The 26010-nt window shown below is 54.3% G+C and overlaps 12 protein-coding genes across 12 annotated transcripts; 5 read left to right on the top strand and 7 right to left on the bottom strand.

Annotated features, from left to right (window-relative positions):
• Positions 1-34: 34 nt before the first annotated feature.
• Positions 35-865, bottom strand: CC84DRAFT_1219329 (uncharacterized protein; the record flags this gene model as incomplete). The annotated part of the gene is made up of 1 exon (XM_018183072.1): positions 35-865. The coding sequence occupies one exon, from the start codon at positions 863-865 to the stop codon at positions 35-37; it is 831 nt and encodes a 276-aa protein (XP_018034476.1).
• Positions 866-1611: 746 nt separating this feature from the next.
• On the bottom strand, positions 1612-1836 carry CC84DRAFT_1219328 (uncharacterized protein; the record flags this gene model as incomplete). Its single annotated transcript, XM_018183071.1, has 2 exons — positions 1612-1740; positions 1786-1836. 2 exons carry the CDS (start codon positions 1834-1836, stop codon positions 1612-1614), a joined length of 180 nt encoding a protein of 59 aa, XP_018034475.1.
• Positions 1837-2744: 908 nt separating this feature from the next.
• CC84DRAFT_1178005 (alpha/beta-hydrolase) lies at positions 2745-3737 on the top strand (the record flags this gene model as incomplete). Its single annotated transcript, XM_018180313.1, has 1 exon — positions 2745-3737. One exon carries the CDS (start codon positions 2745-2747, stop codon positions 3735-3737), a length of 993 nt encoding a protein of 330 aa, XP_018034474.1.
• Positions 3738-4075: 338 nt separating this feature from the next.
• CC84DRAFT_1219326 (uncharacterized protein) lies at positions 4076-6414 on the bottom strand (the record flags this gene model as incomplete). The annotated part of the gene is made up of 2 exons (XM_018183070.1): positions 4076-4389; positions 5523-6414. 2 exons carry the CDS (start codon positions 6412-6414, stop codon positions 4076-4078), a joined length of 1206 nt encoding a protein of 401 aa, XP_018034473.1.
• A 2213-nt stretch (positions 6415-8627) lies between these two features.
• On the top strand, positions 8628-10315 carry CC84DRAFT_1096525 (MFS general substrate transporter; the record flags this gene model as incomplete). Its single annotated transcript, XM_018174672.1, has 3 exons — positions 8628-8762; positions 8817-9569; positions 9620-10315. 3 exons carry the CDS (start codon positions 8628-8630, stop codon positions 10313-10315), a joined length of 1584 nt encoding a protein of 527 aa, XP_018034472.1.
• Positions 10316-10567: 252 nt separating this feature from the next.
• On the top strand, positions 10568-12216 carry CC84DRAFT_1166222 (pectin methylesterase). Its single transcript, XM_018178899.1, has 4 exons — positions 10568-10639; positions 10696-11214; positions 11262-11561; positions 11610-12216. Exons 2-4 carry the CDS (start codon positions 11034-11036, stop codon positions 12125-12127), a joined length of 999 nt encoding a protein of 332 aa, XP_018034471.1. The 5' UTR covers positions 10568-10639; positions 10696-11033; the 3' UTR covers positions 12128-12216.
• Positions 12217-12356: 140 nt separating this feature from the next.
• On the top strand, positions 12357-14319 carry CC84DRAFT_1123846 (MFS general substrate transporter). The gene is made up of 4 exons (XM_018175664.1): positions 12357-12784; positions 12858-13400; positions 13451-13550; positions 13603-14319. Exons 1-4 carry the CDS (start codon positions 12665-12667, stop codon positions 14277-14279), a joined length of 1440 nt encoding a protein of 479 aa, XP_018034470.1. The 5' UTR covers positions 12357-12664; the 3' UTR covers positions 14280-14319.
• A 260-nt stretch (positions 14320-14579) lies between these two features.
• On the bottom strand, positions 14580-16519 carry CC84DRAFT_1197605 (arf GTPase activating protein). Its single transcript, XM_018181531.1, has 5 exons — positions 16422-16519; positions 16213-16348; positions 15976-16159; positions 15114-15922; positions 14580-15061 (listed from the first exon to the last, which is right to left on the bottom strand). Exons 1-5 carry the CDS (start codon positions 16488-16490, stop codon positions 14844-14846), a joined length of 1416 nt encoding a protein of 471 aa, XP_018034469.1. The 5' UTR covers positions 16491-16519; the 3' UTR covers positions 14580-14843.
• Positions 16520-16696: 177 nt separating this feature from the next.
• Positions 16697-17360, bottom strand: CC84DRAFT_1166220 (uncharacterized protein). Its single transcript, XM_018178898.1, has one exon. It carries the CDS (start codon positions 17318-17320, stop codon positions 16952-16954), a length of 369 nt encoding a protein of 122 aa, XP_018034468.1. The 5' UTR covers positions 17321-17360; the 3' UTR covers positions 16697-16951.
• Positions 17361-18250: 890 nt separating this feature from the next.
• On the bottom strand, positions 18251-19033 carry CC84DRAFT_1070043 (Metallo-dependent phosphatase; the record flags this gene model as incomplete). The annotated part of the gene is made up of 1 exon (XM_018173662.1): positions 18251-19033. A coding segment is annotated over one exon (783 nt), but the record flags the coding sequence as incomplete, so codon positions are not given.
• Positions 19034-20823: 1790 nt separating this feature from the next.
• Positions 20824-22132, top strand: CC84DRAFT_1207293 (acid phosphatase/Vanadium-dependent haloperoxidase; the record flags this gene model as incomplete). Its single annotated transcript, XM_018182091.1, has 2 exons — positions 20824-21378; positions 21440-22132. Exons 1-2 carry the CDS (start codon positions 20854-20856, stop codon positions 22130-22132), a joined length of 1218 nt encoding a protein of 405 aa, XP_018034466.1. The 5' UTR covers positions 20824-20853.
• A 394-nt stretch (positions 22133-22526) lies between these two features.
• CC84DRAFT_1066569 (molybdenum cofactor biosynthesis protein MoaC) lies at positions 22527-23051 on the bottom strand (the record flags this gene model as incomplete). Its single annotated transcript, XM_018173636.1, has 1 exon — positions 22527-23051. A coding segment is annotated over one exon (525 nt), but the record flags the coding sequence as incomplete, so codon positions are not given.
• Positions 23052-26010: the final 2959 nt, after the last annotated feature.

The raw sequence follows: 26010 nt of genomic DNA, 5'->3' as shown, positions 1-26010 counted from the left end.
TCGAAAGGAACAAAGGAAAAAGTCAAGGCAAAGCTTAAAGCAAGAAAGCCATCGCAGCAGCGCCCAGACCCGCAAGAGCGGGATGCAGGGCCAGCAGAGCGCCAGCGGCACCCGTCTCCTGCACTGGCAGCGCACTGCCGGTCTCCGTAGGGACAACGTTCTGCCCCTTATGCAGCGTAAAGGCGCCTGTGCCGGTGGGTGCGGGGCCGCTGCTCGATGGCGTTGCGCCGGCCGTAGCGCTCAGTTTGTCTGCGCCGGCGGTGATGACGACTTGGTAGGTAGCAATCTCCTCCTGCTCGATCATGTACGTGTTCGCGATGATGCTCTCGGGTAGTGTGGAGCCAGACTTGCAGTATGAAGGCACCCTTGTGCGGTAATCAATGGTGGTCGTCTCAGTGACGGTATAGTCATCGCCGTAGGCAAACTCTTTGGTCGTGGTGTAGACATCCGTGTAGTCTGAGTACTTCTCGCAGACGCTCGAATATACTGCTGGGCCTTCAGACGCGAAGCGGCACATTGCGCCGACACTGACGCCTCCCCGCGCACTCGTCTCTTGACATCCGTATCCCATTGTGAGCGCCAGCCCGTCGGACACATCTGTGGTCGTGGTGACACTTTCGAAGCGGCTGCTCCCGTAGAAGGTCATCGTGTTGGGCTCGTCCTCTACGATATACCCCGCGGTTGCCAGGTCGGTTTTGTTATCAAATGAGAGAGCCAGTGTAGTCTTTCCCTCGCTGACGCCGACTACAGAAGCGTAGAAGCCGATATGTGTGTCCTCCTGGTAAGGCGACGGCATCCAGATGGAGGTTGTCACTTGCGCGGTCGCGGCAGCCGCGAACAAGAGGGTCGAGAGGATGGGAGACATTATCGTTGATGGCTTATTAGGTATTGTTGGTTAGTAAGGAGTGTGTGGGTTGTTGTATTATTAGTATTAGGTATAGTCGTGAAGTGAGGTCCGCATAAAGAGTGACGAACAACGACTTCAAGAGAGCGACGACCAGGAAAGGTGGAGAATCGCAACAACATAAGGGCATCGTGACTTTATCCACTGCGGCAAAGGGTCCAGGGTCGAAATTGCCCGAGCCGCGGACGGCATAGTGACAGCTCCCAGGATGGTTAGTTCCCACGCGAGCCCACCATTAATGTTCGCGCGCGAGTCGCGTTCGGGCAGAGCTAGCCCTTGGCGGAGGATCGCGAAATTACACTTTGCTCTGGGGAACTCTTGCAACTGGTGGGCGGCCGTTGTCATTTGGGACCGATCCCGGGCAACGATTCGTCTGAGCTTTTCTGCCATGGTTCGCAATGGCGCTTTGATATCGATAGTCGCCCGCAATTCCTATCCCAGTCGACGCCCCTTGCAATGCCTGTCAGTCCACCATCCAACAACGGGCATTTGAGCCCAATTTCCCTCTTCTATTGTGTTCTTCTGTTGGTTTGACTGCGCCTCCTCTGTCATCCGGTCACCCATAGCGAGCCTGCGCATTCTGAATTTCTTCCAAAGAACCGGTGTTGGTAGACCTGCCGATAGGATGAAGGCGCGAATAAAGAGATACCGCGAGACTCGCATAATGTGGCAGAGAGAATGCGCATCGCTTCCAGTACCTACCAGCTTCACATCCCCATCGTTCCGGAGTGGTTGTTCTCCGAGTATGTGTAGCTGAGAATGATCAGAGGCCTGACGAAAATGAATGTCGCGACGAAAAGGACGATGTACCAATAGAGCGTGCTGACTGTGACCAACTGTGCCCCGTCAGATTCTATCACATATCTGCAGGGCCGACATACCTCGTTGCGGCGAAAGGCTTTCGCACTGATGAGGCACAGCAAGAACAACATGTCGACAACGCCTCCACAAGCCGCCCACATGAGCAGACCAATCCCGGTTGTTTGACGCGGCTGGGATTCAGGCTATCGACTCTGCCCTTCACCACGATGCTGTGTGTTGAGGCCGAGAATGGCAATACACAGGCTCCCAATAAGCATGTCGAGCACGTGCGATAGAATAGGTAAGTTTGCCATAACTGTGTCTCAAACCTTTAAGGATGCATGTAATGAAGAAGAATCCGTAAGTTCCCTTCAGTGATGTATACACTTTGCAACGGTAGTAGTAGTGAGTGGTGCCAGGATCATGCCTCAAGGAACGCGAGATAGTTCTACATAGTACATCTTCACACGACAAAGCGAGTCTAGGCGAAGCCGCAGCCTCAGAATTAGCGCATTTGATTCGCTTGGTTTTCGCATCGGCTGAGCCCGAATTGATTGGCGTGCGGTGTTGATAGGTGCAGTTAGGTGGGTGCATGGCAATGGAGACCAGAATTGAGATGCGAGTGTCATGACGTCAACCGTTCTCAAGATACTCGGATCTCATCATTTACAACGCCCATTTCGCTGGATCGCAGCATTTCCAGACATTCATGATGAAGCGATCTAACCGTTCATATTCGCATCGCGAACGGCATTCCAGAAAGATCGTCCATTGACCTATAAGTGCAAATGCGCATGAACAGATATCATGTTTCAAAGCGAATGCATTGTGGTCTAGATGCTGGAGCTCACCAGTTATCAAGGAACTTTTCCAGGTGTAGCAGATGACAGCATTTTAGTCGGTTGCTAAGTCTCAGATACTAATGCTATTCGCGCGCCCTATCGCTTACATGACGCAGCGCTACATTTCAAAGCAACAGAAAGCTGCATCACATCCATTCGTACTGATCCATCTTCAAAGCTCCCACCTCTTCTTCAACATGTCAATCACCACGGAAACACTTGTACTTCCTCGCCCAGGTCAAGAAAGGGTTGAGGAAAAGCCGCCGATTCCTGGCCCCACGGAATCAGCATTTACCGATACCTTTGGGGCTCTCCTACCGCCTGCAAAATATCTATATACCGCCAATGGAAGGGCTGCATACTACGAAATCCTTCCAACTGCGCCCGGCAATGGCTTTACGACACTTGACCGCGTACTACTCATTCATGGAGTGCAGACACCAGCCCTAGGCCTCTTTCCTCTGGTTCGCGCCCTGCAAAAGGTGTTTCCGCAGACGCATTTTGTACTCTTCGATCACTGGGGTCACGGGTTGAGCGACACACCATATCGTCCGCATGATCAGCGTCTGTTCCATGGCCTGATTGATGCGCTACTGGATCAATTAAATTGGCCGACTGTGCACCTCATCGGATACTCGTTCGGCGGAGCGTTGTCGCCTGCATATGTTGCAGCCCACTCGGCAAAAGTGAAAAGTTTTATTCTTGTCGCACCAGCTGGGCTCATGCGGCTATCAGATCTGAGCCCTGAAGAGCAGGGCCATATGCGCGGTGACGGCAACGAGACTGCGGCACAGGAATGGGTGCACAGCTGGCTCGAAGGTGGCAAACTTGTGGTGCCAGGTGATTGGGAGGAGCGGGTTGCAGAAGGTCAAGTTGTGGCTCCAGCAGTAAAGAGATGGCAGTTGCAGAAGCACGCAGGACATGCAGCGTCCGTCGTCGGGATAATTCGTGACGGCGGTGTTTTCAACAACTACGATGCCTTTTCTGAGGCTTCACGCACGGGGATTCCTTCTTTAGCTATCTTGGGTGAGCTAGATGACATTGTGAACGAGCAGACTCTCAGAGATGTCGGCATCACGAACGTGGAAGTTGTCTCAGGCGCTGGGCATGGTGTAGTCAGGGACAATGTACCAGAAGTCGCTACTGCCATCACTGCTTTTTGGCACCAGATAAGCCCGGATGGTAAATAGCAGCCGATCAATAACATGAGAAGCCCACAAAGTCAAGACTAGAATCATTCAGCCATTGCAAGAGGAGAGAAGATCTCATTCCGTTGCGAGAACATCGTTGGCGACAGCGCCGCGCAGAATCGCAGCACAGCCCAACAACATCAAGTACATAATCAACGACGCTGAAACATGGTATATGCGCTCCCAAACAACAAACGCCCGTAATGCTCTCCTGCAGTACCTTCCTACACACCCCATCTTATCTTCTTGACATAGTTTCATCCGATCGATCCCCGAGATGTCTCCGTCAAATTCATATTGGCCTGCTCCGAAACGTTTTCCAGCGCGTATCGAATCATTCAATGTCCGTGACTGTCGGTCGAATCCTCTCCAGCACCTCTCCTCCTCACAGTCGGGAAATTGTAAACATCGTCGAGACCCGACTTCGCCCACAGAGCCTCCTTCGTCCACCCTCTAAACGGCTTCTTCAGAGCTGCGCGAAACGACGAAGCCGCGACCCGGATGGAGCGCTTTGACGATGTGTTGCTTGAGACACTGATGTCGGAGGACTGACGAAGCGCAGTAGGCTTGTTGGTTGCAGCGGCCATGTTGTGGTCGGAGATGTAATTGGTAGTTGGTTTTGGGATCGAAACGACGGGCTCAATGGTATCTTCTTGGATATTCATTTGGAGAGGTAAGTAGCTTATTGATTGATGTCTGTATCAATTTTTGAGCATCGCGCGAGGCGATAGCACTCTTTAAGGACTATGAATCACAAAGTCCGAGACACCACCGAGCAAGCTAGCACACCAAAGAGTAAAAGCCAGGGCAAAAATCATCATCCAAGCCTGATAGGAGTTTCAAGCCTGCAAGACTTTTCTAGAAACAATCTAAATTGCTGCGTTTGGACCTATGGCGGTGTGCTACAGGTTGACTGGTGTGTGGCGGCGGAGTATTTTCGGCGCTAGATTTTTGACACGTCGGGCGATTTCGGGCTGCGAAAGGGGCTGGCGCGTTTTAGGGGAGGTTGCGCGAGCACCCGCAAGCTTGCGACTTCACGTAGAAACCTTGATTCCTGATAACACAATCCATATCATCAGTGGTCTTATATCCTTGAAAAAACTACTATCGGCCTGTCACCGGGCGATACCTGGAGCTGACACATACGCCTGGTCTTGATGCCGCGATTACCACATGCTTACCACCTAGCCTCCACGAGAAAAATGTAGTTCCAGACACTGCGTAAAGATGCACATTCAGTTTCGCATAACGTGTTGGTCTCGTCTTCTCCGCACGTGGGAGTCTCATATCGAATCCAAACGCACGCATAGCACTGCCAATTTTGTCGTTCGCGGGCGGGTGGCGTGTGTCGCCGCTCCATTTGTACCTTGACAACATCGCTTCGTGTGATAGCATCTTTACGTTCGTACTTCTATATTCAAATTGGTAGTACGTCCTGTGTCAAAAAAGCGACACAAAGGAACACGATGACACATTGGCAAGAATAGTGATGGCGCTGGAGAGGGCAATGCCACCCCGAATTGTGCTCACCGAGCATGAAAGTCCTCGAAAGCAGCTATCTGCACACGAAATCGTGATGATACTGGTCAAGATTGCTATCAAAATTGCTAAGCGCAGAAGAAACGATGCAGAGTAACAGAAGATTGCTGGGTATATGCGACAGAAAGCATGAAGAAAGATAGCAACTGTAAGCCAAGCCAAGCACACGATGTCTTGTCCACGGTAGGAGTCTGCTTTAAGGCATAATTCTTTTCTCAGTAACCACCAGTGCCACCCCATAATCACTCTGCAGATCGATCTTTGAATCCCTCTTCTCCTTGTCAATGCAGGTCCTCTTCCACGTCAAAGCTACAGCGCCCCAATATCTATCTGGATGCGCCGCCGCATGCTTGCAATGCGCGGTATCCTCGAAGCAAACATCCATGACCGGCGCGCCAGATTTCACAGCCTCGCCTACGTGTTCTCTTATATCCTTCCAGGCAATGAGCCGGTCTCCCTTCGAGTAGAGATAGCATCGTGGTGCTGTTGGATCCCAGTGATTGGGATCCTGCAGCCGCCAACGCGTGCGCGAGATGACGTTGTTGTCGTGGCCCTTGATGCATTTGTAGAGGATCCAGATGCCGCCTAACAACGCGCCCCCGACGAGCAAGCCGGTGCAATTCAAAATTGGGATGGGTGGGAGGGACTTCTTGAGCGCGTTGCAGAGGCGTAGGTATCGAGGGTGACCGGGTGTGCTGTCGAGACACATGGCTGAGCATGGGAGCCGTGTGCCGGTGGTCTGGGAGTATGCCTCTGCAAGCTCGACCGCTTTGTTGGAACCGCCTTCCGAGAAGGCGTGGACAAGTATGTTCGCACGGTCGTTGTTGCGTTCGACGTGCTCGAGTATGTGTGCGACAGCGGGCTGGAGGCGCTGCTGCTTTCTTTTTGACGACCGCAAGCAGAGGTCTTTCGTCGATGTGGTGATGCAGAGGATGGATGCGGATGGAAACATTGTTTGGTAGGCCTCGGTGTATTTTGCGACATGACGACCGTGTGCCCCCGTCCAAGGCAGTACGATAATCAGCGATGGAGGCTCGATATTTGAGAAGCTTTCCCCGCGGCCAATTGGTCGCTGTTCCCAGATGGTGGGGGCGATGAGTGTGAATCCGGGGATAGCAGTGTGCTGTGGTTCTGACATGGAGAAGAGATAGTCGTGTATATGATATGAATAAGTCGATGTGTTTTGATATGGTATATGAAGACGCCTCAGCGAGAAGTGCTAGGAAAGTCAAAGTGGAATGCCTTTTATCGGCCGGACCTTCTTGTAACTTGTATGCGTACCTCAGCACTTGAAAATAGGTACGGATGTAATTTACTAGTGTTTACTGTGGCAGTCAGCCATGGGTACCCAGCTGGCGTAGGCCGAGATACGCAAGCTCCACACCACCATCACCACCATCACGAACCTCGCGGGCCAATGTACATGCGCTGCGCCTTCTGTTGTCCAGAGCGATAGGCGACTCCGGTGAGGGCCAGCTCCATTTCTTGTAGCCACTTTACAACGAAGCATTGCCGTCGGAAGCCCACGTTCCCACCTTTTGTTTTGGACAGCTGAAATGAAGAAGCCATCGTCTCTATGTGCCAAACACATGCAAGGCTGGTCAGCCACGATGCCATTCTCGACTTCCAGACAGACTGACTAACACTCGCGAATGCATTCATGTCTCCACTATTTTCCAAGATGGTTAGACAAAAATCACGAAGCGCGCGCTCCGGGCGACACTTCGGGAAAGGCGTCAAGCCTTGATGCTTGTCTAGACCAGCGGGTATACCAGTGGCTTGGGACAACGCACGTAGGTTTTGGTGGCGCATTTTGCAAGATATGAATAATTTAGCACACTCGTGCCTGTACGCTGCTTAGGTGTGGGTGGTAATCGTGAATGTGTGCCTTGGGTATAGGAATGCGGGGGTGAGATCGGGCAACGTTCGCAGTGCATGCAGCATTCCATCGCTCCAGCGAATGAGCGACTGAATATTGTCGCACAACCGTACCACGAGTATGGTAAGGAGGGTACTGGAGATAGAAATCGGGGTATTCTACGGGTATCATCCGTCGAAGACTTTGTGCGAATGCATCCACCAATGAGAATCTGGAACTTGTTTAGGTTGACTGATCGTCCGCCATAGCCGTTGGGACGAAGCAGCGCGAATCGTGGGGGCACTCGACTGCACAACGTGCACGACAACAATGCACCAAGATTGTTCAGAGACAAAGTGCCGTCAAAACAGTCAGCCTTCGGAGTGCGCTCCTAATGTGAGTGAGCAGTCGTCCTTCCTGAATCCTGAGGGTACAGCAATGCCGCGCACAGTATGTATCGCGCACTGCACTCAGCCCCGACCCACGTGCATTGGCGTCAGCCATCCTGACATCTTTTGCTAAATCAGACCCCGTCGACCACACCCTCAATGCAGCGATCCTGATACGGTATGGGTCGTTCCTCTTGACGATAATCGATTGGTGTCTCGGGCTAAGCAGGGCTGGCATGCTGATGGGAGCGAGCGAATAAGCAACGCGCGGGTTTCGGCACTGTACACGATGCATATGTCAACACCACCATATCAGCTCAGAATAGCACGGACGTGGCACAGCGTAGCAGAAGCCCAGCTGCGAGCACAGAGCTCGCAACTCAAGGCGGGAATACGGTTAGAGCCGTCAGTGTAAAGATAGGCGAGACGACGTGCAGGGCTAGCCCGAGGCCTCGTTCAACCCGAACCAGGGTGCTGGGCGCCGGTCCACGCCACATTCGTAGAAAATGGTGGTGGGTCGTGAACGCAAGGCTATGTTCAGGCCACAGAGTGGATGACTTGGATGGGGGCTGGCGTATCTTCTCGGCGCTGAGCGGCGAGCCAGGCGTATTACAGCTGCAGCGGTGAATGTGAGAGATGGTTTAAAGGTCGCGGGGAAGGCCGTCCAAGTTGCCTCCCACTTCACAGTACCCGCAAAACGAGACTTCACACACTCAATTGCGAGGTCCGCCACGATTTCAGTACCCAATCATCGGAGAGATCGTCTGTGCTTTGCTTTGTTCGCTCCTTTCCTGGAGGTGTGGGCCACGTTGTGAACAAACGGAAGCTTTGTCACTCACCCAACGGGAAAGAATCACCATCACGGTCATACCCGCAACAATGGCGGGTCCTTTTCCAGCCCAGACTAGCTCCGGGAGCGCAAGTGTGGAGACTATAGTTGTCCCAGAGGACTCTCCAGTTTCACCAATCGAGGCCTCCACAAGCACCCTTCACCTGCCTGGCAATGTCACTGCCCCCCACCTCGCACCGCCAGAAGTGACACTCAAGGCGGGCAAAGAGACCGAAACACCCGACACGATCGACTCATCGGCATCGTCAACCACAATGGACCTCGAGAAATTGGAGATCACCGCCGTGGAGTGGAAGCCAGAGAGGAAAGAGTGGATTATAATGATTAGTCTTTCGATTATCTCGCTCATGGTGGCTTTAGACGCCACCATCCTGGTCACTGTCCTTCCAGTGAGTTCGCTCCCCGGATTGCATTGCCACAGTCACGCTGACACTAGTCGATAGCAAATCACACAGTCCTTGAACGGTACGGCCATCGACGCATTCTGGACGGGAACCTCATACCTCCTGTCCAGTGCAGTGTTCCAGCCAATCATCGCTTCCGTTTCTGAGTTCTTCGGCCGTCAACAACTTCTTCTACTGTCGCTCGCGTTCTTCACCGTCGGAACGGTACTTTGTGCTGTCGCAAATGACTTTACAGTCATGCTCGTCGGTCGAAGCATCCAAGGTGTCGGCGGTGGAGGCATCATTACCCTCAGCCAAGTCATCTTCTGTGACATCGTGCCCTTGAGATTCCGCCCAAAGTACTTCGCCATAGTCTTGGGTGCTTGGGCCGTAGGCACCATCATCGGACCGGTCGTCGGGGGTGCCTTCGTTCAGCACGCGACATGGCGTTGGTGCTTCTATATCAACTTTCCCTTTTGTTTCCTCGGATTGGTGCTCGCTTTCGTCTTTATCAGGCTCAACGCAGTAGCCAAGCTCACCCTCGCCCAGAAGCTCAGGCAGACGGACTGGGTCGGCGCAGGGGTGTTCCTAGGGAGCACTACCATCTTCCTCATTGGCCTCTCTTGGGGTGGAATTCAGTATGCCTGGACCTCGGTGCAGACGCTCGCTCCTATCATCATAGGGTTGGCCGGTGTTGCTGCCTTCGTTGCATGGCAGCTGTGGATCCGTCCACGAAGCCTGATATCCATGTCCATCTTCTACTGTCTATCGGCCATTGCTGCGTTCTACTGCGCACTAGTGAACGGTATAGTCGTAAGTCATCATGTTCCTGTCCGCAGTACACCGACTAATCTTTGTTCCAGCTCTTGTCCGCACTATACTACGTGCCCTTCTATTGCATGTCGGTCCGAGGCTCGTCGCCGATCCGCGCAGGAGTCGAACTCTTCCCCGCCGTCTTCCTACTGTTGCCAGGCTCGATTGTAGTTGCGGCGTTGACCACCCGCCTCGGTTCCTTCCGCTGGGCTATATGGATGGGATGGGTACTCGTCACACTCGGCTGTGGGTTGTTGATCCTGATCGATTTGCATACCAAATATGTGGTGCTTGCGGTCGCTCTTGGAATAATGGGTGTCGGCTTCGGTCAAGTTCTCACGAGTGTGAATGTCGGCATTCAGGCAATTAGCAAGGTCGATGATGCTGCTATGTCGGCTTGCATGTACGCCTTCATGCGCAGCCTAGGCATGCCGTTAGGTGTGGCCATCAGCGGAACCGCCTTCACCAACTCAATGTCCAGCAAGCTTTCTTCCTATGGACTTCCGACGGAGATTGCGCACGACTCAGAGCGATACATCTACGTCCTACGCACCATGGCGACCGATGACGCCCGAAGGACGGCCCTTCTAGAGTCATATATGCACGGCTTCCGTACCGTGTTCATCTTGATCACAGCTCTTTCTGCCAGCGCGCTCGCAGTGTCGCTACTCATAAAGCATTTCAGCATGAACAAGAAGCTGCAGGCGAGATATTCGGTCCGACCTCAGTCGTGCAGTGCGCATTAGGGTAACAAGACTTGGTCTGATGAAGCTAAGTGCTAGGAGACGCGTAATGAGGTACCTAATGACCTCTCGGAGTTGTGGTCTTTTTTTATTCTAGTACGATTTCCACGGCCGATTTAGGAGGATATACCCGGATGCTAAAGTGCACGGTGGCACTTGTGTCCAGAATCAATGTCAATGATGATTTTGCTGAAACGTCGTTCCCGAGCGCACAGACCGTGTCACTTCCCACTTCCTGTCCCAACGAATCTGCAGCCCCAACGTGCCACAACGCTGGGCATCCATTTTCAAACATGACCCCATGGAAGCCTTATGACACCAGAAACAGTGAGCGTAAATGAACGCAGCCAAAAGTCCGTGTTGGCGCTGAGCTACGTGACCAGGTGCAATCTAAGTGCCGAGCCCCGTTCATTCCACCAACCACCTACGACTCCGGAAGATTTCCCCACAAAGCTTGTTCGAGGGCGTTCGAAGATCCAGTGTGGAGGCTTTTGAATACACTAGTGCCAAGCCCATTGTTTCGAGCAGTGACAGCAATGACAGGCGCAAAATTACAATGCTGGACGGATAATCCTTAATTCTATGTGTCGTTGACGAGGGTGACACGCGAGACATATCCTCCGGCTGCTAAGTATATGAAGGCATCATCAGTTTGATGATTCGCTCTTCTTCACTCGCTTCGTCTCGTTCTGCTTTATACTTTCTGCGTAACAACTTCAGCATGTGGTCTGTTCTTACCTTCGTCACCCTGCTCGCCACTGCCCTGGCTGCACCGCTTGAAAAGCGTGCAAGCCGCACTTCTCCACCGTCAGGCTGCCTGTCTGTGGGCAGCGGATACACCTACTCGACCATCCAAGCCGCCGTGAATGCTCTCTCGCAGTCCTCGACTTCATCCCAGTGCAGTAGGTACTTTGCTGCGCCTGTTCTCATATGGCTCTAATAGGCTTAGTCTGGATCAATCAGGGGACCTACAAGGAGCAGGTCTCTATCAATACCCTGAAAGGACCCCTAGTTCTCTATGGTTACACAAGCGACACTTCTAGCTACACTGGCAACAAGGTCACCATCACCTACAATTTGAGCCAGGCGAGCGGCGTGAGCAACGATGGCTCAGCTACGCTTCGGGCGGAGATCGGCAATCTCAAGGTCTACAATATCAACATTGTGAACAGCTACGGCAAAGGATCTCAGGCCGTCGCCGTCAGTGCACAGGGCGACAAGACAGGCTTCTACGGCGTTTCTTTCAAAGGTGCGAACTCTGCTGTAACGGACGTAGTATGTACTCATGAACAGTTAGGTTTCCAGGATACTCTCCTTGCGAATAACGGTGCCCAAGTCTACGCCAAGTGCTATATCGAGGGCGCAACAGACTTCATCTTCGGCCAGAAGGCAGCCGCCTGGTTCGACGGCGTCGACATTAGAGTTGTCAATGGCGGCTACTACATAACAGCAAACGGCAGAGACTCGTCCTCGAACCCCTCCTACTACGTGATCAACAAATCCACTGTAGCCGCAGCATCAGGCCAGTCCGTCACCGCAGGATCTTACTACCTCGGTCGCCCGTGGCGCAACTACGCCCGCGTGGTCTTCCAGAACACTAGCCTCAGCAATGTCATCAATGCTGCTGGCTGGCACATCTGGGGCACTGACTCGCCCAACACCGACCATGTGGTATTCGGCGAGTACGGCAACACTGGAGCTGGTGCTTCCGGAACAAGGGCGAGCTTCGCGACAAAGCTGTCGAGCGCTGTCAGCATCTCGACTGTGTTGGGCAGCTCGTACACGTCTTGGGTCGACACCAGCTACCTCTCCTAAGCTGGATGCTGCCACCCACCCTTCGGCGTGTAGCCGACTCTTTTGCTGTAAATATTTTACCAACTCACTGGGCCGCTGCGCGATACCGTTCCTTCAATATACGTATTGCCATGCGATTCCTGCCTTGCATCGTGAATGAATGGCTCGGCCCGATACTCGGCCCTTGCTTGCCCGAACCTGTCGCATCGACATGCGTCAACGTTGAGTGTCGATCCCCAACCATTACCCCAGCTTTTGCTACCCCAGCTTCCTACCTTCGACTAGCGCGCCCTCAGATGTGACGTTGAAGTACCCCGGATGCAAGACTCGGGTAGCGCGCTGCTCGGCCTTTCGTCATGTGGTGTTTAAAAGTGCCGTGGCCGCGCCTGCTGCCGGAGGGTAATTGCCCGGTTGTACATACATGCCCTGCAACCTGACGTGCGGGGAGCTGTAGCTGCTGTTGTGACCCAAAGGCTTTGTCTCTTCTTTCCTCCAACTACTACGCGCAACCAGGTGCTAATTGACGTTGCCTCTTACAGTTACAGCGCGCCGGGCATCATGGCTATCTTCAAAAAGCATAGCCTGAGGGCGGGCAACAACAGAACACGGGCGGCAGAGCTTACGCTGCGAGAGTCCATCTTCCCACTGTGTCTAGTCACCATCCTGTTCTTCCTCTGGGTATGTATCTCATATAGCTTCCTACACTTATCGCGGCCATCACTTCACCATTCAGCGCTAACGACTTGCCCAGGGCTTTTCCTACGGCCTCATCGACACGCTCAACAAACACTTCCAGGAAGTCCTGCACATCACTCGCTCGCGCAGCTCCGGACTCCAAGCCGCCTACTTCGGCGCATACCCGCTCGCCTCCCTCGGCCACGCAAACTGGATCCTGCGCCACTATGGCTACAAAGCGTGCTTCATCTGGGGCCTCTGCTTGTACGGCATCGGCTCGCTCATCGCATGGCCCGCGCTCGTGTACCGCTCCTTCGGCGGATTCTGCGTCGCCATCTTCATCACGGGTAATGGTCTCGGCTCGCTCGAGACGGCGGCGAATCCGTATCTGACTGTCTGCGGTCCGCCCAAGTACAGCGAGATCAGGATCAACATTGCGCAGGCGTTCAACGGAATTGGGACCGTGATTGCGCCGGTTCTGGGGTCATATGTCTTCTTCACTGATGTCGATGACGCGAACCCCAGCTTGAAGAATGTGCAGTGGACGTATCTGGCGATTGCTATCTTCGTCTTCGTACTGGCGTTTGTGTTTTACGTGACGCCGATCCCAGAGATCACGGTAAGCAGGAAAGGCAGCGGAGAAGGATTGAACCCCGCTGACAAACGCAGGACGCGGATATGGCGTTCCAAGCAGAAGAAACGCACGCCGGCACAGACGTCAAGCCCTTCTGGAAGCAATATCGCCTGTTCCATGCCGCCGCGGCACAATGTCTGTTCACCCTCCCCCCTCCTTCCCCCACACACAACTGACGCCCTCCCAGTCTGTTACACTGGCGCCCAAGTCGCCATCGCCGGCGCCTTCATAAACTACGTCGTCGACACTCGCCAAGGCACCTCCTCCGCAACAGCTGCGCGTTTCCTTTCCGGCGCGCAAGGCGCCTTCGCCCTCGGCCGCTTCGTCGGCTCCTTCCTCATGAGTCGCATACGCCCGCGCTGGGTCTTCCTCGTCTTCATGACGGCTTGCATCGTGTTCATCAGTCCGTCCATCACCCAGCGCGGCAACACGGGCATGAGCATGCTCTACGTCACGCTCTTCTTCGAGTCGATTATCTTCCCCACCATCGTCGCGCTTGGTATGCGCGGACTCGGCAAGTACTCGAAGCGCGGGTCGGGCTTCATCATCGCGGGTGTGGCGGGCGGCGCTGTGGTGCCGCCTATTTTGTTCGCGGCGGCGGACTCGCAAGGCCAGGCCAACTATGCGACGGGTCACGCGCCGACGGCCATTGCTATGAGCGTGCCGCTGGCGTTCTTTGTGGCTGCGTGGTCGTATTCGCTGGCGGTCAACTTTGTGCCTCAGTACCGCGAAGTCGTGGACAAGTTCCATACGACGGAGATTGGAGTCGTAAATGCGCATGCAGATGAGGAGAGTGGGAGTGCGGAGATTGTGAAGAGCGAGGCGCCGTTGCAGACGAGCGATGTGAATGCGCCGAAGATCTAATTGCATCGTGCCGGCTTGATCAGATGAGTCTCGGCGATCCGGGAAGATGGTGGTGTGGTGGGTGCGAGTGCTTCCTGCGTAGTCCGAGAGATGAGAATGAGAACCCCTTTTTTGTGTATGGGGTGTAGAATACCCCACTGGCAGTGCTGGCTTGTCGCATCACAAGCTGTGCAGAGTGATCTGAGTCTCATCTCGACCTGTTGATACTGTGAGAAACACCATCGACAATACCACCTCTGGCTTTTCAGGATATGCTCGATGTGGGTACACGTGCTATTGCAACGCACTGTGAGGCAGACTCCGAAGATTAACACGCTTGCTCGAGAATTGAAGAATAAGTGGCTCGCACCCGGCCTCTATCAGGTGTGCTACGTCCATCCACCTACACGCTCACCGCTGTCACGCCCTTCCTCTGCGTTACACTACCACACGACGTCCTGCTTCGTAAATGCTTTTGGTCGTTACATGCCCTCTACCCAACAAGGAGACCAAACCAAATCGGACCACCCAAATTTGCACGCATGCGCGCCGGTTAAAAACGCCCTATAACAACAACATCTCCATTTATGAGTTGAGGTAGTTCCGAACCGCACCCTGCAGTTTTGACGCGCCCTCGCCGAGCAAGCTGGTAAGGTTCTCGAGGTCGTCGCTGGCGGTGATGCCGAACTTGCGAACGAAATCCTTCGCTGCGCCCTCGAGGTCGCCGTAGTCGTCTTCTGGGACATCATCCTCGGGACGGCCGAAGTAGGCGTTTGAAGAGATGGCGGTGGCGCCTTCGAAGCCTGCTTGGGTGTTAGCATATCGTTTCGGACTATGCGATGTAGAAAGACGTACCTGTTAACCTCGACTTGGCTTCAGCGGCGGCACTTGGGTCGAATGACCCGCGGCCGAAGAACTCGTCACTCCCGATGCCCTTTTGCGTGCCAAACTTCTCGCGTGCGTACGTCTCGCTGTCGTCCGCAACAGGCTTACTCGTGCTGCCGAAGCCACCCATCTTCTTGGGTGCAGCGGCCGACTTCGCAGCACCCACCTGTCCGAATCCGAGGCGTGCGACTCCCATCCCCAGTCTCTCGACGTCCTTACTTGACTTCTCGGGTTTTGATGTGGTACCGAACCCACCGCGGGATGGCGAGAGGGGCGTTGGCGCAACGATATTGGATGCTTCGGGGGCCTTGGGCTTGGTCGTCGCACTGGTCTCTGCAGCTTCCGCGTCTGGGTCGTAGCCGAGTTTCTCGATACGTTCAGCTTCTTCGCGGGCTTTGCGTTCAGCCTCTTCAAAGTCGAGACCATCGCTGGCAACCACCTTCTTTGCGCCCAGCCCCTTCTTCTTGGCCCCTAGGATGTTTTTCTTCGGCGCAACACCTGATGTGGCCTTCTTGACAGCAGGTCTGGCGACGGGTGGTGTGGATGCGGAGCCGCCTGCTAGCGGGGACTTGGGGCGGTCGGTGCCGTTGCCAGTTGCACCAGGTTTCAAGAAGGGCGACTGCGCGCGGGGCGTGCCGGTGCGTGATGGTGGGTTGGACGGGCGCTTGACGGCGGGCTTGTCCCAGGAAGAGAAAAAGTCGTCGTCTTCGCCGGCTGGAGTGGTCCCTTCGCTGCCGGTCGCTTCGGGCACGTCTGTGATTACGACCTCTTCAGGATATCTGGAACGAGGGTCAGCGATCATGTCGCCCATGAGATGTCGGATATGCCGTACTGTCTGGCATCTACAACGCAGCGCCTTTGTAGCTCCTCTTTGTACTTGGTTGCCGCATTGCTCGTGTATTTCGTCTTGGGGTCCTTGCTTGCTAACGCAGCAGAGCCGCCATGTGTCTGGAAGTACTTGGTCGCGCTCTCGTTGCCACCAACCTTCATGATGCGCAGCTGATCCCATTGCCAGACTACAGCTATTAGCCCTGTTCCTCGCCCCCTTGCTGCCTTGGGTTCCACGTACTGTCCAGGTTGGTCGAGCGCACGAACGAGATGTGCACTCCCATATTTCTATGGTTCGCCGAGCAGTCGAGGCAGAGGTAGATGCCAAACGGGACGGAGCTCCATGTTGGGTTCTTCGCGCCGCAATCGAAACATACCTGGCCGTGAACATTAGCTGCCTTGCCCATGCATCGACCGCTCCTTCCCCTGGATGCGGGTGGAATAACGCACCTTGTTCGCAGGCTTGATTTTCAATTTTGCGAAGATGTTTCGCGACTGGTCCTTGGTAGCGAGCGCCATGGCGGGCTGTCACAAGAGAAACAGAGAGTCGCCGTGGAGGAGAAAGAGTCGTCGAGTCGAGGCTGGTGGGGACGCCTGGCCGCACCTACAGCGGTCGGGAAAGCCACCTTCCATGTTCGTCACGTGAACCATATAAGCGCTGGTGGCCAGTGCGTTGGCGCCGCCTCTATCTGTCGCCAGAGCTTCCAGCCTTCATTCCGACAACAACGGCACACTTGCGCTGCGTGAACAGAACATCGGTCGCTTCAAGCATCGATGCTCGGAAACACCGTCTATTGATTCAATCCATATCGTTGCAACTGCTTCGATATGGCGCTCAGCGTGTCCTGTCCCTGTAACTATGCATCTGCCCATCATACCACTAGCTGGTGACGAAGTCACCTTATGTTATACTTTTGCTAACGTGTTTTCCAAGCGCGTACTCATTCTCGCGTTTTGTACAAAGCTACTTGTGACCTAACTCACAGCAGGGCAAATACTCTCCTAACATGGGTAACAATCATTCCAACCACGGGGTTGAGCCACCAGCCCAGAGGCAACCGGTTAAGCAAGGACCGCCGAAGTCGCGGGAACATGACCAGAAGAAGACCCAGGTTGCACCAGTCTGGGCTGATTACACCACAAAAGAACCACAGCCTATTCCTGTCAATTGCAGCGTCGCAGTCCCTGTCCATAAAGGCGAATTTCAAAATTGTCAACACCCCAGGCTTTGGCGCATCGATATGACCATACACCGAAAACTCGCGCGGAAGCAGCAGTAGCCCATCCGAAAAGTACACGGCAGATGCTGAGGTGCTTCCCAAAGTTGGCAAATGAGGCAGCCAGAGCATCTCTAGAATGTGGGTATCTATGAGCCGGGACTGACGCACATTCTCTCAATTCACATGTGACATGCTAACGTTGTCCGCACCCACAGACATGTCCATGTCTCACACGCATTCAACACTCAATCGAGTGGACCTGAGAGTTAGTGATATTCTCGTCGACTAGAAGCGAGCTCCTATACTCAGACTTGTCGAGAAAACAAGCTCTGGACTTCACGATATTGAGACTCCAGCTTGCGATCGATGGATATACGCCAAATTGGGCTTCTATTTCTCATCACGCGTCGTGCCTCGACAACTACTGGGACGCGTTATCCAGATTGCGAAAAGGTCGGAATCAGAAAGAAATCGAGGTGAACGAGGTTCAGAATAAGTGGGTGAAGGATCAAGGCCTGGAGATGTTGGTGAATGATCTCTGCTCCAGCAGCAACGTGTTCCCAGATCCCATCCACTTATTTCCGGACGATTCCATGACTAGGGAATATGTGCAGTTGGAAGCGATGCGGGATGTGGTGTTTGTGCTCAGTGTTTGTCCGCGGTACGTGCCACGCTTGGACGACTCGTCTAGGGAGAAGCATTGTGTAGTGTATTACGAGGTCTTATTGAAGGGACGCGGAGAGCAACGTTCTGGGCAAGGCGGTTAGCAGAGCGGTACCCCGACGTTAAGACGCAGAGACAATTCAAAAGGCTGGAAATCATGCGGATCAGGTTGAATGCAGAGCACGCTCAACAAAGGGATTTCTTTCCCACCACAACTCCAGACTCTGGCTACTACATCTCCACGACCATCCCTTCCGCTACACCCCAATGTCCAACCGTACTCGAATTCACAAACGTGGTCTTCGGCTCCCTCCTCACCCCAAACGCCCACCGCACCCAGCTCCACACCCACGCCCCCACGCCAACCTCAAACACAAAGCATCCCTCCACAGGACACCCCAACACACCCTCATACATCCTCTGCACCCTATCCCAGCGCACGTATTCCCGCCCTCTCGACTCATGTATGTGTCCATACACCGCGAGCCGGGGTTTCACCCTCTCCAGCTCACGCCCCATCCACGCACACCCCGCGTGCCCCATCCCGTTGACGTCCAGGTGTCCCTGTGCCGGACCGTGCGTCACCACGATATCTGCGTCGCCAGGTATCTTGCCCTGCCAAACGTCCTCCCCGGGCGGATACTGGAAAGCCCAGTTCCCGTACTTCGGTGTCCACGGCGCACCCCAGATCTTGACATCTCTCCCTCTTACAGTGACGGTCGCGCTGCTGTCCTCAAGGTAGGTGACGTCACCCCATTCTAAGTCTTCCTTCGTGCAGCCAGGTGTGGTAGTGAAGACGCGGCTTGGCGCAGAGGCAACGAAAGAGGGGGACAGGAGGAGGTCGTGGTTTCCTGCTATGACGAACTTATGGCGGTGGGGGAGAGCGGCGAGCCAGTCCAGTGTTGCTTGGAGCTCTGCGAAGGTGCCGTTCTGGGTGAGATCGCCGGCGTGAAGGAGGATGTCGGCTGCGGGGATAAGGGGCTGTGTATTATGTGTGTCGGAGAGGCAGACGACGGTTATGTGGTGTGGTGTGGTCCTACCATTACTTTGACTGCTGCTATTGTTGCTGTTCCGTCGCTTCTGCTTGAGGGGCGGCTGGTGCGTGTAGAGGTATGTTGCGATGAAAAGGAGCGGTTTACGGAGGAAGCGTTGGAGGGGTGTGGGCTGCGCGGGCCGGAAGAGGTTGTTGTGAGGGAGGCTGTGGGAGGGTGATGACATGGTGTCGGTTGGTGAGTCGTTCGCTCTTTGTTTGGATTGCTTTGTCTTGTCCCATGTGCGTGCGCGTTCAGTTGATGGGCTCTCCTCGATGTTGCGATAATGGACTGAAGATACTAGGAGGATGCTTCGTCGAGTGGGCCTTTGAGCGGGTTCTATGGGTTTGTGTGGCGCAGGTGCTTCATAGCGAGGAAAATCCAGTAGGCTCAATTTGGTGGTGCAGGCAGCCATCTTCGGTGTTCAAGCCAGATCATCAATTATGGATCAAAACCTCAGCTACCAACAATATTTCGTAGCGCATCGTCAATCTGCATAGATCAAACAACTTTAGTATAGTCCGTATCATCTAGCTCCTAATCATACCAGCATCTCCATACCATCGCGACACCCGCCTTACTGATTCTTTTCCGAGTTGCCGTGATTATGATGGTCTTGGGTCCTCTCAAACTTCTTCCAACTGTGCTTCATACCCTTCGTCTTGGATGGGAAGCCCTGCGGGATGTCGAACTACCAATGATGATGATGATGATGATGATGGTTCTCGCCTTTGCACTCCACATGATACTGGCACCCATTCTCGATGTTCTCACTAGCCCAAAGGCCTGTCTGTTCGTAGAAAAACTTGCTCTCTTCATCCCCTGTTTACATGTACCCCTTTGCTTTCCAGCTGGGGATATTGCCACTTTGGCAGGGGAGAACCTTGTCTTTGCACCAAACGCCGGATACCATATGGCTTCGCCGCCAGGGTTACGACAAACGGGGACGGTGAACGCAAAGGGAAGACTGCCCGCTTCTCTGAATGCAGACAGTTGTTTTTGTCAGGCAGGAACGGTGGGGACGTCGTATTGGCGGATCACCTTTTCAGGCTTGGGTTCTGTATCGCAAAGCGAAGAGCGCACGGTATCCCCGCCAGTGAGGCTGTATTACTTGTCTGGATTGGCGAGTAGTGCTTTGAGACCGGGTGGCGAAGCGATATCTGAGGAGGCGTCGAGAAGACTGTAGACTCTAGCCAGCAGATGCCGCAACTTAAATCAAGAATTATTTCCTGCAGTCTTCCCAGGCTATTGGCCGTGGAATTTCCCTCTTAACCGCATTCCACCTACCTTCACGAATGTGCGAATAGGGTCCCTAGCTTCGACCTAATCTATGCTGATCTTCAACATCGGACTATGCTTCAGACTCAGAGGTGCAATCAGTGTTTTGGATATTCAGGCGAAACGTTTTCCGGTTCTTCCCAAGCTCATCGAGCGTTGCGGTCAATATGCGCCGCTTAAGGAGAAAATGCTCAACATATCCTTGAAGTCGTTGATTTAATAAGATAATTTTGAGGCAGAGACCAGTCCGGCTCACAGTGAAGACTCTCAAGAGATAGAAAAGATCGCAGAGCACTTCTGTACCATTTTTTGGTGGCAAGTGGGAGAGGGCAGCTCGAGTACGGGGTGGGTTCTGTTGTTTGTGCTTCTGAATCCCACGTAGCTTTGTACGATATTGTGCATTTCTAGAGCAATTTGGGTGTGGTATGTGTGAAGCATCAAGACCGCTCGATATGTTTTCAGGATGTGAAATACGATGTAGATGCGGTAGATTTTACTGCAAACGCTAGTGTAATCCGGACAGGAAGGTGCACTTTGCCGCCTAGGTAGTAAGGAAGGCGCGACACAGTCGAAAATCACTTCATTCTTAAATCCATCTGGCTTGGTTTCTTCTCATTACACAGCACAGACCTTAAGGGTTGCGACCCACAGTGTGAAGTTGCCATCCTTTCCACGTATCGATCAACCAACATGGCCGCTCCACAACTCCCACAACTGCAAGAACTCTCAACATTCCCAACTGCCTACCCTGAAACACTCCCAAGCTTCCGAGCAGACGAACCTCCTCAGGCCGCCTGCTTCGCCCGTCTTCGCCGCCGGCTCCCTGAATTCCTCTCTTACCGTAACGACCCAACTGCCCCCAGCAAACACTCCCGCCTGCGTGCTCACCTCCCCAAGTTTCGTGCGCCCAATCCCCCAGATCGTCCAACCCTCAAACAATGGTTCCAGCGCTGTTGGCTCGACGTCCTTACGCAGCTTCTCTGCATCCTCGTCGCCTTCATCATCTACCTGACCGCGCCCCCGCTCATGACACGCTATTTTCCCTTATACCCAGGCATCCACTCTGCCCCTTGGGGCCTAAAGCACGGCCAGCCGTACATCAACGAGTACATCAACACCGCGTGGAGTGCGGCGATTAGTTTTTTTGTTCCGTTTCTGCTTATGGCGGCGGTGTCAGGGTGGTGGTTCAACAGCTTCTGGGATGGGAACGCCGCTGTGCGTCCGCTTCCCCTTCTTCCCTTTCACCGTTCAATGCTGACAGTATGGACTGAAACAGTGCATCGGCCTCGGCTACGCCCTCGCCACCTCCACGCTCTTCCAATCCCTCATCAAAGTCTCCATCGGCGGCCTCCGCCCACATTTTCTCTCCCTCTGCAACCCGCCCATTCCGCCCGCCTACGGCGCTACGGGCCACGCCCCAGGCGTCATGTACTACACAACCGACGTCTGCCGCGGCGACCCGGACAAGCTGCACGAGGCGCAGATGAGCTTTCCGTCTGGACACGCCTGCGCGGCGTTCGCAGGCTTCGGCTTCCTCGCGCTGTACTTCAACGCCAAGTTTGGGGTGCTCGGACATAAGCCGCGTGAGGACGAGAAGGGAGATGTCAAATCTGGGGCGGGAATAGTACAGGTCGGTGTGGAGGAGGTGCAGCAGGATCAGCGTAGCTTTACGCGGGTTCCCCACTGGCGGCTCGTACTGTTTGCTGCGCCGGTGCTGGTTGCGGTCATTATGGCTGCGAGCAAGATAAGGGATATGTGGCATCATCCTGTTGATGTGGTGTTTGGGGCTTGTGTGGGGGTGCTGTTTGCGCTGATGGCGTATCGGATGGTGTACAGGGCGGTGTGGGACCAGAATAAGAATCATTTGGCCAGGGACATTTTGGCCAGGGACATGGGTGGAGGGGAAAGGGCGAATGGTGGTGTGCAAGTGGGAGAGCCTGGGATAGATGACAAGGGATATGTTGTCTAAGTGGTTGTTGGGGGGTGGGGAGTGAATGTGGGAAAGAAGAGGTGGTCTATTTCTTCCTTTCGGCGTGGCTTTTGTTGTGGCGCGTTCTGAAAACCTAGATACTTTTTTCCGAGCTTCTTTTGATGCATCAAATAAAGTGAAAAGCCTTCCCTCGAAATCGCACAGTGGAATTCGCCTTAGCTAGAGGTTCACCAAACCGGTCGTCGAGACGATCTTAATGAGCATCTCCAAGTCTCAATATACATACAACCAACAAAGAGCCCAAAGCTAAATACTGCGCCGTCCCATGCACTATAGTAATTACACCCCCCCTGTGTTGTACGCCGCCACCCCATGCACTATCATACACATGTTCTCCCCATCATTCCTCCCCGCGACTCACCCACCCCTCCTCCCTCCACGTCCCACTCCTCCCCCCCTCCTTCAGCACCACCCTAACATCACTGATCGAAATCCCCTTATCGACCGCCTTACACATATCCACCACGCTCAGCGCCGCACCCGTAACACTCGTCAGCGCCTCCATCTCCACGCCCGTCTGCCCCGTGCAACTAACCTTACTCTCCACAACTATACTACCAAAGTCCTTCGCATCTTTGTCCTTCCCCACGACGGAGGACGAAGCCGAAAACGGCAGGACGACGTGTAAAGACACGCCGACGTGCGTCAGCGCGATGGGGTGGCACAGCGGGATTAGCGTCGGCGTGTGCTTCGCCGCCATGATACCCGCGATGCGGCTCACACTTAGTACATCCCCCTTCTTGTTGGACGCGGCGTGGATGAGGGAGAGCGGCGTGGGGTTGCTAAAGCGCACGGTGCCGGTGGCGATGGCAGTGCGTTCGGTCGAGGGCTTGGACGCGACAGAGACCATGTGCGCAGCACCAGAAGACGTGAGGTGCGGCAGGGAGGTCTGGAGGTGGTTCTCGTGGGGTGAAGGGGAGGTGGGCTGGCGGGGTTTGGTGCTGACGCGACGGTGGAAGCGGACGGGTGTGCGGCGGAAGGTGTTGGCGTGCGGATCGACTTTGCGGACTTGTGAGGCTTCATCGATTTTGGGGGTTTCCAGGACTTTGGGGGCTCTGTCGACTTTCAAGGTTTCTAAAACATTTAAAGGTTCCTCGACCTTTGAGCTTTCTCCAGTTTTTGAGTCTTCCTCCGTGGAAGTGGAGTACGCCCGGTGAGAGGCGAGTGTGTGGTACCCGGCTGCGTTCGCGACTCTCCACATGGAGGAGGCGCCGTAGCGGTAGCCTCGGGCTTTGCTTTGGCCAGTAGTGAAGGGCAGATCCTGGGGTATGCGCTGATTTTCTTTTTCCGTCTCCTTTGCCACGCCGTACCCCTTCCCTCTCTCTTCGTCTACGGCAGCGCCTTCATCATCCAAAAAGCCCAGACCGGCGTCCATCTCCGCCCAGTTGAGTGGTTCGTTCCTTTTGCCGTGATCAGGGTCGGTCTTCCTTTCTTCCTGCCTTAGGAAGATTTTTGCCCACCGCTTCGCCATGCGCGTTGCAGCGCGTTGGGAGAGATCGTGGTCGAGCACCATCTGGTCCAGCAGCGCGCGCACGTCCTGGCTGACGTCGGGTTTGGCGTCCGCGCTCTCGGCGTTCATCTTGTCATTGCGCGTCTGCCACTTCCAGATGAGGATCTTGAGCCACGTCTGGAGTGTCTTGCGCTGCTTTGATTTCCACACGTCGTAGGGCAGCGTGTCCATCAGGGGGTAGTCTCGTTTCAGTTTTTGGCTGAGCTCAAAGATCTGGTCTTGCAGCTCTGGGACATCGGTTTCGACGTTGACGGTAAGGTTGTCATCGATGACAATCTTTTCTGAGGTGGAAAATTGTGCTTTGAGTTGGTCGGAAAGCGAGCGGGGAAGCAGCATGTCGGGTGAGGTGCTCGGCCATGTGCGGACGGGCTGGGGTTTGTTTGACGCACCCAAAGCATCGAGAGCCTCCTTTTGCTTTACTCTCTGTTGTCGGGTTAAAGGTACGTCTGGGTTCCGTGGATCAAACTGAGCGTTTTTAAGGTCTGGATTCACATTGGAGTATCGGATAAAAGAATGGAGCCTGTGCTCGTTCTCGACGGTAGCGGCCTCTTTTTCCAGTTCGCGGAGCACTTCTTCGAGCTTCCTCGCCGTTCCCACGCGGAGACGACCCTCGTGCTGGGCGCCAGAGGCCAGCTGCTTGAGATGCGCAATAGACTGGTGTATGTCGCGCAATTGCTGTTGTCGCACTTCCGCAGTAGTATCTCGCTGTTCGGGGATTATTTCGTTGGGCTCAGCTTGGCGGTTTTCAGTTTGGCGAGCGACAGCTAAGAGAGCTCGAATTGTGTCTTCATCTTGTGACGCTGTATCCCTCATTTCGTTGTTCTCGATACCCTTCCTGCTACTTAGTGGCAGTTTTGGGATTTCGAGAGCTATAGATTCGAGGCTTCGCTTTGTGTTCTCACCTCCTCCCTTTGTGGCTCTCTTTTCGTTGTATACCATGCTCGTCTTGTTGTTCTGCGGTTCCACGCTCCTCTGAACGCTGTTTGGCTCCATGCTCTTCTCCATGCGCTTTGGCAGTTCGTCATTCTTGCGTGCTATTTTGCCTGCATCTTTCTCCGCGATAGACACCGTTTTTCGCTGCGCGTCTTCGTCAGAGCTGCGTTCGGTCTTGCGTTCGGGCTCGCTCTTGGGATGTTGCTCCTTGGCGACTGTTGGGAAAAGACCTTCAAATACGTCCGGCGTATTGACAGGTGTTTGTCCCTCTGCCGTAGCCTTCACGGCCGCTTTCCTATCCCTGCGCCACGTCGCAGCGAGAGAGCTGTCCCAGCTCACCTTCGCATGCCCTTGCTTGAGGCGCTCAGCATGTCTCTCCTCCGCCTCCTTCACTCGCTTTTCTGCTCGCTCAGCATGCTTTTTCTGCATCCCCCGATCCCACGCAGTCGCTATCTCTTTCTCATCCACACTCAATTCCCCCTTCTCTTGGTCGAGTTGCTGCTGCTTAGCTTGCGGCTGCTGAATCGTCTTCAAACTCTCCGGCGCCAGCAGTTCTAAGTGTGACTTGAACGTATGTAATGCTTGCTCGAGCTCGTTTATATCTGCCTTCCACGCGTGTTCCAGCTGCTTGCGCTTCTCCTCATCCTCGAGCGTCACCGCCGCGATCTTCTTGTTGCGGCGCCACATCGCGCGCGACGTCACCTTGCCCACCTTCGTTTCGAACTTGGCCTGGATCTTGTCCCGCCAAGCTACAAACTCGCCAGGATCGTGCAGCGGTGGTTGCTCTTTTGCGATCTCAAGCCTCACTTCTAGCTCTTTGATCTTTGCGTGCACGTCCTTGATTTGTACTGCCTTGTTGACGGAGCCTTCGTCGTACCTGTGTTCGGGAAATAATTCCGTGGGTATGACAGTTTTTCCGGAGACAGTCTTGATGCTACTACACACCTGCCGCTGCGCCGTCCTGTCGTCCATGCCGATGTGGATCTTCTGCAGCTCCTCGACAGCTCTGCGGCCCGTCTCTAGCGATTCAACTCTGCTTGCTGTTGGTCGCGTTGTATTGCCGAGGTGGGTGATTTGCGTCCAGTAACTATCGTATTGGGGTCCGCCCATTTCCTGTCGCTCCATGAGCTCGCATTCTTCCGCTTGCGATACTTCGAGGGTTTGAAGCATGGCGCGTTCTGAGCCTCGTCGCCCTTCCTCTAAGCGCTCCCATTCCTCGTCGAGGTGTTTTGTCAGGAAGGGACTGATCTTCGATTCCACTTCATTCACACTATCCAGCCTCCTCTCGGGTCTCTTGCCGAAGCATTGAGTCTTTGTGCCTTTTTTCGCGAGCGTTCTCAAGGTGCGGATATGAGAGCGACCCGACTGTAGCGAGACCAAGGGGTGAGATAACCGTGGCGGCGGGATACTGGGC

The sequence above is a fragment of the Paraphaeosphaeria sporulosa genome (genome assembly GCF_001642045.1).
Source record: "Paraphaeosphaeria sporulosa strain AP3s5-JAC2a unplaced genomic scaffold CC84scaffold_7, whole genome shotgun sequence".
Lineage (NCBI taxonomy): Eukaryota > Fungi > Ascomycota > Dothideomycetes > Pleosporales > Didymosphaeriaceae > Paraphaeosphaeria > Paraphaeosphaeria sporulosa.
The sequence above is the reverse complement of the archived record's forward strand: the minus strand, read 5'-3'. Positions and strand labels throughout refer to the sequence as shown.

Excerpts from the sequence above, each read along its gene's own strand:
- CC84DRAFT_1166222 (XM_018178899.1), top strand. The coding sequence starts at position 11,034 with ATGTGGTCTGTTCTTACCTTCGTCACCCTGCTCGCCACTGCCCTGGCT. Across the intron at positions 11,215-11,261 it reads CTCGACTTCATCCCAGTGCA|TCTGGATCAATCAGGGGACC; the intron begins GTAGGTACTTTG and ends TAATAGGCTTAG. Across the intron at positions 11,562-11,609 it reads CTACGGCGTTTCTTTCAAAG|GTTTCCAGGATACTCTCCTT; the intron begins GTGCGAACTCTG and ends ATGAACAGTTAG.
- CC84DRAFT_1123846 (XM_018175664.1), top strand. The coding sequence starts at position 12,665 with ATGGCTATCTTCAAAAAGCATAGCCTGAGGGCGGGCAACAACAGAACA. Across the intron at positions 12,785-12,857 it reads CCATCCTGTTCTTCCTCTGG|GGCTTTTCCTACGGCCTCAT; the intron begins GTATGTATCTCA and ends CGACTTGCCCAG. Across the intron at positions 13,551-13,602 it reads CCATGCCGCCGCGGCACAAT|TCTGTTACACTGGCGCCCAA; the intron begins GTCTGTTCACCC and ends ACGCCCTCCCAG.
- CC84DRAFT_1197605 (XM_018181531.1), bottom strand. The coding sequence starts at position 16,490 with ATGGCGCTCGCTACCAAGGACCAGTCGCGAAACATCTTCGCAAAATTG. Across the intron at positions 16,160-16,212 it reads GCGCTCGACCAACCTGGACA|TCTGGCAATGGGATCAGCTG; the intron begins GTACGTGGAACC and ends TAATAGCTGTAG. Across the intron at positions 15,062-15,113 it reads AGCCAAGTCGAGGTTAACAG|GCTTCGAAGGCGCCACCGCC; the intron begins GTACGTCTTTCT and ends ACACCCAAGCAG.
- CC84DRAFT_1166220 (XM_018178898.1), bottom strand. The coding sequence starts at position 17,320 with ATGCTCTGGCTGCCTCATTTGCCAACTTTGGGAAGCACCTCAGCATCT.